Source organism: Sinocyclocheilus grahami, unplaced genomic scaffold (assembly GCF_001515645.1).
Source record: "Sinocyclocheilus grahami isolate Dianchi unplaced genomic scaffold, SAMN03320097.WGS_v1.1 scaffold710.1, whole genome shotgun sequence".
Classification (NCBI taxonomy): Eukaryota; Metazoa; Chordata; class Actinopteri; order Cypriniformes; family Cyprinidae; genus Sinocyclocheilus; species Sinocyclocheilus grahami.
Genome location: NW_015505889.1, coordinates 272,103 through 281,105, shown reverse-complemented (window position 1 = coordinate 281,105; position 9,003 = coordinate 272,103). Strand labels below are relative to the sequence as shown.

The 9,003-nt window shown below is 39.8% G+C and overlaps 1 protein-coding gene and 1 pseudogene across 2 annotated transcripts; both read right to left on the bottom strand.

Moving 5' to 3' along the window:
• Positions 1 to 149: 149 nt before the first annotated feature.
• LOC107560099 (ras-related and estrogen-regulated growth inhibitor-like) lies at positions 150 to 4,792 on the bottom strand. 2 transcript variants are annotated; one of them, XM_016244149.1, is made up of 8 exons: positions 4,716 to 4,792; positions 4,190 to 4,308; positions 3,873 to 3,950; positions 3,727 to 3,783; positions 3,534 to 3,607; positions 2,418 to 2,565; positions 1,959 to 2,052; positions 150 to 1,086 (listed from the first exon to the last, which is right to left on the bottom strand). In XM_016244149.1, coding segments are annotated over exons 2-8 (642 nt in total). In that variant the 5' UTR covers positions 4,191 to 4,308; positions 4,716 to 4,792; the 3' UTR covers positions 150 to 896. The 2 variants fall into 2 exon arrangements, with proteins under 2 accessions (XP_016099635.1, XP_016099636.1); XM_016244150.1 differs by lacking the exon at positions 4,716 to 4,792 and having other exon boundaries at positions 3,873 to 3,968; positions 4,190 to 4,297.
• A 1,892-nt stretch (positions 4,793 to 6,684) lies between these two features.
• On the bottom strand, positions 6,685 to 7,858 carry LOC107560091 (putative nuclease HARBI1; annotated as a pseudogene).
• Positions 7,859 to 9,003: the final 1,145 nt, after the last annotated feature.

The window sequence follows — 9,003 nt, the reverse complement described above, 5'->3', positions numbered from 1 at the left end:
AATAAAACTAAATTAAGTAGTCTTTTTTTCTCTCTAGATCTGTTTTACATTGAGGCAGCAAATGGATATTAACACTTCCGTACTAATGAACATTTAACCAATACATGCACAATTAATAATACAAAGTTTAGCATTATGATACACTGTCCTGTAACCCATTTTGGAAACATTTTACTCCACAAAGTGGATTGTGCACAAAGCCAGAATGTGAGTCTAAAAACAGCTGTAAAATAGAAAAACACCATATAATTGGTTGTTCCCTCATGACATTTCAATCTCATAGAGGCACGTGAGAATGAAATTGGATCAAAAGAGCATCAAAATACCAAGTCAGAAGACAGATCATCTGCCATTTTAAGCATGACTTAATCATACTAGACAAGCGCAGTCTATCAAAATAAATGTGGTGCCTATAAATAAGCATTTATGACTTCTCATTTTAAATACAGAATGAATGTTGCACTGGAATGACATCATTTACAGTGAAATTGATGCAAAAGAAGAGGTATACTGCTCTCAAGTGGTCAAATGGATCCATTTTAAATGATGAAATACTTTATAGTAAAACGGTTTAATGCACAGAGAGGTTGGCTTACTGTAGAATCTCAACTTTGTTCTGTTTGTTGGTCCAGCATGTCAGCTTCTGGCACATTCAGTTGCAAAAGTTTGAGGTGAGACTACCTGTTTGTCCAAACAATGAAAGGGAATGTTTTAAGGGAGCCAGTGCACCTTTAAAAACACTGCTTTTTGCTGCTTTATGCTGCCTGTCATACACGCATAACAATGTCCATGACACTATTTGTAAATCCATAAGGCACTTGTTGTTCTCTGAAAGGTTGTTATGCCAGGATACAGCACTACTGTAGTCATGTCTGAACTGAGTTTACTCTTCCTGGTCACCACTGCATGGTTTTACTCCGCGTGAGCTTGTTTTTGAGGGCATGTCTCATCTGCAGCATCCGTGAGCGCTTGTCCATAGCCAGCAGGTGGCGCTGAAACTCCTGACGCACTTCACGCACCAGCTGCCCGAACGCGGCCTCCACTGCTGAAGCGTCCTCTGCCACAGACAGCTCAAAGAAACTGCACCTACACAACCAGTGAAACCCTGACTTTAACACACAGCAACGCCTTCAAATTCAAAATATTAAGTGATTGAAATTGAAAATCATCTCAGTGCCTTCAAAATTTGACAGGTAGTGAAGTGAATAAATCACAATTTTTGATAAAGATGGATAATAATAATAATAATACAATTAGGACAAAATCCTGTAGTAAATAAATAGTTTTTTTAATTTTTGAAATTTTGAGTAATTAAATATGCAGTGGTGGTCAAAATTATTAAGAAAAAAAGGTTTCAAGTCAGTTATTTCTATCTTTTGCTGTAGTGTTCCAGGAGGAAATATCAGTTTACGTTTTCAAGCATTAATTTTGCCTTTAATTGTAATGATCCAGTGAGATTTTTGTTTGCACAAAGAGTCTGACAGCAGCCAGTGCTCCACACAGAGATCTGATCTGATCATCATCAGTCCGTCTGAAAAAACATTGAAGAAACGGAACAAACTGAGACAGTCTCAATCCAGAAGAACTGTGGCAACGTCTCCAAGATGCTTCAAGAGACCTCCCTGCAAAGCTACAGTACTGTGAAAAGTTTTAGGCACTTGTGTAAAAATGCTGTAAAAAGGATGCTGTCAAAAATAATGTCATAAATTGATTTTTTTTTATTAATTAACTTCTATTAACTAAATTAAATCAACATTTGGTGTGACCATCCTTTGCCAAAGAATTCAATTATTTTATTGGAAAAACAATATTCCAAAAACCACACCCTACTGGGTGAATTTGACCCCCATTTATGCATTCTAGGGTTAAACGCTTCTGTTAAATGAACCTATATTTGTATTTATTTCATACTATCACTTATAGCTGTGGAGTTATCAATAAAAGCAAAGCGTACTGACCTCAGGTTTGAGGCTAAAGCCTGTCCCTCATCTGTCCTCACCACACGGCCGTTCTCCATGTCACATTTGTTGGCAACGATGACTGTTGGAATACCTGGAAGACACATACACACACAGACACAGAATGATGTAATGGATGCTGTGTCTCTGAAGAAGAACAGACTGCCATTAAAATGACAGTACCTGGAGATGGATGGCATAATAAAAGAGTGCAGTGTTGTGATACTTTCTCTTTCCACATATCTATCTGTCATTTACAATCTTACAATCACAGGCTGCATTGTACTATATTAAGAGTTCATGCCTGAGGTGAAATCTCTGAACTGAGACCAATTAAGGCAGGCTGAGTCACACTGATGGATAACAGCGCTATTCGCTAGTTGGAGGGGCCATATACATAAACATGACTACTCGCAGTAGCACTAATAGCAGAACAGTCTGATCGAGTCTTAGCCTTACCAAGCGTTTGTTTAACGTGGTCAATCAGTCTCTTCAGACGCGACACAGCCTCAAAACTGCTGCGATCCGTCACAGAGTACATAATGAGAAACCCATCACCCCATTTAATGGAACTCTCCAGAGAGGACGCCGCAGGACCTACACATTCCTAAAAACAAACAGATCTGTGAGGATAGACATGATGCACATCTGGACTTTCAAAGATCTGATTCTTAAAGCAATTCTGGAGCACAAGGGATGTAAAATGAAATCCACACAACCAAAACCTCCTGCTTCTCAAATGCAGTCGTTCTTAATCATGGTCCTCGAGTCACAGCACTGCACATTTTGGATGTCTCCATTATTTAAAAGCATAGTTTTCCCAAAAATGAAACCCCACTGACTTTTATGGTATATAGACAAAAATAGCCATACAATGTTTCAATGTGCTGACAGAGATTCTTTGTACTCAGCAGAGGAAAGAAAGCCATACAGGTTTGGAACGGCATGACGATGACAGAATTTTCATTTTTGGGTGAGCTATCCTTTTAACACACCTGATTTATATCATCAGCGCATTAGTACAGGCTCCAAGACCTACACTGGGTGTATCAAAGTCATCCAAAACATCAGAACTGCTATTCTGCATTCACACAGATGGTAAAGCTTCAGCCTAATCCTATGAATTAACAAGTGCTGCTCTACTGTGTAACATAATCAATGGCAGGCGGGCTGTTAAAGCCACTCCACCAGCCTGAGATTCAGCACAGTAGACATGAAAGGAATGGAATGGTTCAGAGAGTCCTGTGTCTCATCAGCCGTTTGGCAAGGCAAGATCATCCTGCTGTCTTTCTTTGAGTCTGTGGATAACTATGAGTGTGAAACAGCACGGCGGCAGATGCACAGCGACAAAAACATGAGAGCCAAAATACAACACAACAACAGGCTGATGATACACAGGGCAACTTTTTTGAGCAATGTTGCATGGGCACTTTGCCATTGAGAATGGGTAACAAATTTCTATCTGGATATTTTAGATCGGTTGTGGGCCCTGTGTCTCACCTGGTTGCCCGTTGACAGCAATATTTCCCAAAGTTGCCCTGTTTATCATCAGCCTAAGATCTCGGCACTCTGTACCTTATTAACAGTGTCTAAAATCTCCAACTCAATCGCCTCCTTGTCCACAATTTTCTGACATCTGTAGGTGACCTCTAAGAGACACAAAAAGTATATGGCATGTCATATGACGCAGATTACTTGTCTACAATGCATTTGCACAAATGTTTAGAGCATGAAAACAGCAGTTTTGTTTGTATTTCATTTGTGTTACCCCTTTTATGTTCATACTCTCCAATGAAACGTCTGGTGATAAATCTGACACACAGAGCTGGAGTTCAAAAGAGAAAAACAGACAAGTTAGAGTCATCGAGACCCAACAATAGTCATTAAACCTCCCAGAAAACACAGCAGTGTTACCTGTCTTCCCACAGTTATCTCTTCCCAGCACCACGAGCTTCGCCCTCAACATCTTCCGTACAGACTCTGACATGATCACTGTGGATAATATTATATCTGAATATAATAATAACAGTCTTAGAGGTAGGCCAAATAAAAGACCGCAGCTACTGTTTGTAACAGGTGCTTTTTCTCGGGTTACGCTTGACTGCACTTCCGCTACGATAAAGATGATAGATAAATGCGGCAGTGCAGTGATGCAACTCTGAGCATAATACAAAGTTAAAATACAAGGCACTGTGTTAAAAAACGAAACAAAGTTCCCCAGAAATACTTACTTTGCTCCCCAAAGTTGTTAAAAATGCGAACAGTGCTTGACTCTATATCACTGTGTTCCAGTGGAGACTCGTGGAGTTCATATGCTGCAGACTCTGCTGCTCCTGCGCTCTCCGTCTGTCTGCTTTTAGTAATGACATTAGCTTTAGCGCGACACACACACACACACACACACACACATGTTGTGTTTCCATGGTTTATGGGGACATTCCATAGGCGTAATGGTTTTTATACTGTACAAACTGTATGTGCTATTGCCCTACACCAACCCTACCCCTAAACCTGCCCCTTACAGGAAACTTTGTGCATTTTTACTTTCTCAAAAAAACGAATTCTGTATGATTTATAAGCTTGTTTCCTCATGGGGACCTCAAAAATGTCCCCACAAGGTCAAAATGTACTGGTATTACTATCCTTGTGGGGACATTTGGTCCCCATAACGTGATGAATACCAGGGGCACACACACACACACACACACTGCGGACAGCACGTCATTGTTCAGCGTGGTCTCTCTTCTTATTACACACATTCATAACCGGGGCTCGACTGCGAGACTCATTAAACGACCAGCTGATTTATCGCCTTTGACAGTCGAGCCTCCGGAGCAGCAGAGACCACTAGCTCTTTCCGCCAACAAAACCATTCATTAACCCGGGCTAAAATTAAAGCTTTATATTTTTGCCCTGTTATATCTTTTACTCAGATTACAGAGCACCACCCTGTTGAAAAAAACAGCATATGCTGGTTAAATATGTTTTGACGCTGGGCTGGTTTAAAGTGGTCCTTTGCTGGTTTATGCTGGTCCTTTTGCTGGTTTATGCTGGTCCTTTGCCAGCACATGACCAGCAAAGGACCAGCTTAAACCACCAAAGGACCAGCTTAAACCAGCATCCCAGCGTCAAAACATACTTAACCAGCATATGCTGGTTTTTTCAACAGGGCAGTAGAGACCTGTGAGAAAGAAACTCCTAGTAGGTATAAGCATTATTGATGATCAGTGTTGTGCAAGTTACTTCCAAACTGTAATACATTATGGATTACTTGTTACTGTTATTTAAAAGTAATTCCTTACCTTACAACACTACTGTCTCAGAACTGTAATGCGTTACATGACTCCTGTATTACTTTTGAGTTACTTTCACCAAAATAACTACAGAAGTAGAACTTAACATTCTAAAATGACAAAATGTACTGCAGAGCATTTTATATCCAGTAGAGGATATATGGTGTAGCATAATGACTGTGGGCTGTCCAGGCTACTAACAATATAGCTATAATTGGCCAAGTGAAGGCTCAAGACAATGCAAGAAAGGATGACAGCCAGAATCGCAAACGATACAAGTCTGTTAAAAGTATGGTAGAGGTAAAGTGATTATCTGGCAATATCTGTGAATAGCTTGGGTCTATTCATATTAGACACAACAGGACTATATGTAAACTCTAATGCCATGACAAGAATTAGTCTTTATTTACAAACTTAGACACCACACGCGGCTATTGACTGACCACGAACAGGAAATAGAACTTACTTGCGGCATTTTTGATTCGTTAATATCTCGCAGTCTTGCTGTTTTTTTATTTTCTTTGAACAATTAAATTTTAGGCTAAACGTGCGTTGTAACGCATGCGTTACTGAACATGTACCGAGTAAAATATTACTGAAAACGAATTAGTAATGCCTTACACTACTGCTTTACAGCAAAAAGTAATCAGTTATTGTAATGCATTACTTTTGTTACGCGTTACTCCCAACACTGCTGATGATATGAACTAAACAAAATTAACAAATGTGAAAGTTCATAAATAGCAAGAGGTTTGGCATGTTTGGAAAGTCAGTTGTTCCTGTTGAATTCAAGTTTTGAAACAAATAATGCACTTGGCAGAGATATAAACAGACACATCTACTGTTGAGGTGTAATTTATTGTTTAAATAATTTTACAGGTCTATCAGTTTTCAGTAAAATACTGTATAAAAAACAACTAAATTAAAATGATAGTAACTTGTAATAAAAGACCCTGTCCATTTTCATATCTCATTCCTAAAGTATTTGAAAACACTAATTTAAAAATAAACTCTAGCTTTGCAGTTTTTGTGTTCACGGGACCAATAAAAAGTGACAAACATCACATTCATAAAGGGATAATTCACCCATCATCATTCACTTAGTCATTCTAAAACCTTGACTTTCTTTTTTCTGTGGAACATTAAGCAGATATTTTGAGAAAAATCTCATCGTTTTTATTTAATCATTTATTTACTTACTTGCTTTACGATGAAATTGCTGGTGACCAAAATATGATCTTTTATTTTCCACAGAAGAAATATAGTCTTGTGAGTTTGGAACAACCTGAGCTTGAGTAGGCTAAATTATGAAATTATGATTAGCTCAGAATAGTTTTTTTTTATATATATTCCTTAACAAAATGTTAGCATACAGGAAGACAATAGCATGTGTATCTTTAAAAAAAAGTAAATGTTGAATTCCGTATTCCATCTTAGCTGAAACGATTTTGGATGTGTTCCTGTCGAACTCTGAGAGCCTCTGGGTCGACAGTGTCAGTGGGATCAATATCCTCCCGATTGGTCTGTGGCCTCAGTCCTCTCAAAAGTCCAGGCATCAAGGCCAGACTGGAGAGAAATGTTATGTAGCACACAGCAGGCCTGGATGATATGTGAGCATTTCTCTGGGGAATACTGCAGGTAACCTTTTGCCCCATCCAGGCACCGGAAACGTGTCTGAATGGCTCTGAATGTGCGGTCCACAATCTCGTGTGTCGTTGTGTGAGCCAGGTTATAGCGGTAGTCAGCAGGGGACTCCGGATCCTGTACTGGAGTCATCAGCCACTTTTTTAGAGGGTAACGATTGTCACCTGGAGGCGAAAGACAGAAAACATATTGAAATTTTCACAGGATTCTTTGGCAATGTTAAGAAAAGTCACTACGGCAACCAAACTCTGTGTCTCACCTAAAAGCCAACCTTCGTCATTGTCTTGCTCTTCAAACAGCTTTGCCACACTGGATTGCTTAAAGACAGTTCTATCTGTCAGACTACCTGGCCAATGTGTCTCAGTGCTCAGCAGCAGTTCTCTGGCATCGCATACTAATTGGCAATTGATTGAGTGAAATCCTTTTTTATTTACATAGGAAGAGTCATCTGCATTGGGAGCTTTAATGGCTATATGCGCACAGTCCACTACTCCCAAGACATTAGGAATTTCTGCTATTCGGTTAAACTCCTCTTTAGACTGCTGCCTGGTGGCCTCATCCCTAGTGAAGCCGATAAACTCTGGTGCTTTCTCAATCAGAGCTTTAGTGACGTTAGAAACACAATGGCTCATGGAGGCCTGGCTGATGCCGATCGCATCTCCCATCTTGCTCTGGAAGGACCCGGTTGAGTAGAATCCCAGGGCTGCGAGTATCTGAACATCTGAGCTGATGGCTCGGGATCTGTGTCCGTCTCAATAAGCTGTCCATTAGCAGTTCCACTAGCTAATAAATTAACTCACGTGGGAAGCCGAATGTTGTCAGCAGAAATTCAGCCGTCACTGTCTCGATATTAAATCGATCAAGTGTTTTGTGCCCCCGGCCATGCAGCAACAGAGATTGCCATTCCACATACTCCGGAGGACCTGTGGGCAAATGGCACATGTAAATGTCAGCTAGTGTCATGTAATGCCATGTCAATAACTAAAACATGATACATCCAAATTTTCACATTTCTGGGCTTCTCAGAAGCAGAAGTCATCATAGTTGGGTAAACTTATATAGTGGTGGATGAAAATTATAGGGGTGTGCCGGTACGAGTATCGGTACCGAACGGTTCACGAGGCAAATTCCAAATGGAAGTGATCATCCCTATCCCCTTGGAGTGGGGACTTTGGAGTGAGCAGGGCACGTGCATGCCATTATATAGTCATTTGGAATGCACTTGGCAAAGGGAACATGCCAGCTGAAGTTGTCACGGGAACATGCCAGCTGAAGAAAATTAGGAAATTATGTCGTTCCCTTTGCCAAGTGCATTCCAAACGACTACATAATGGCACGCACGTGCCCTGCTCACTTTAAAGTCCCCACTCCAAGGTAGGGCTTGGCGGTATATCGAGTTTGTACGATATATCGATATTTTCTTTATAAGCGATTCGATATGAGGCAATACCGTTTATATGGTTTACAGCAGTTTGATATGAGCGCATCTGAAAATATAGTGGAGGACACAGACTGAGCTGCTGCGGAGAAAGTGCATAATCCAGTTTGTTCTAAACATGTGACAAGCTTCATATTAAGGCCTTTAAAACTAGTAAGACATAGGTTATAGTTTCGTTTGGCATATTAGTTTAATTAAGCGGTTCGGCCCATCAGATGCTCTGACAGAAAGGCTGTGTGTGCTGCTGACAGAGACAGGCTACTCGCGCTGTTTAATGTGTTTGAGATGTGCTGTCTTCCTGAAAGCATAACTTACATTTCACAGGTATATTATCCATCTGTAAATGTTAGAAAGCCATGGAAATATTTCCATTTTTTCTGTCAAACTGACACTGACAGAGCTCAATTAAATAGCAATAATTCTGGCTAAAATATACATTTTGCTGAAATATTTGTAGTTGGACAATAAACATGACATGTAGAATTTGAAACATTCAAGTAAGTCTATTTTTATGATAGCACTGACTGACTGTAATAGGGTAATCAAAATAGCCTAACACAACTCTGTGCTTTTGTTCTCATTTCATTTCATTTTTAGTTTAGTGAATTTAACTTCTGCTTTAAAAGCCTTATTTTTGTTTTTAGATTGCAATGTTAGAATGAAATGTGAT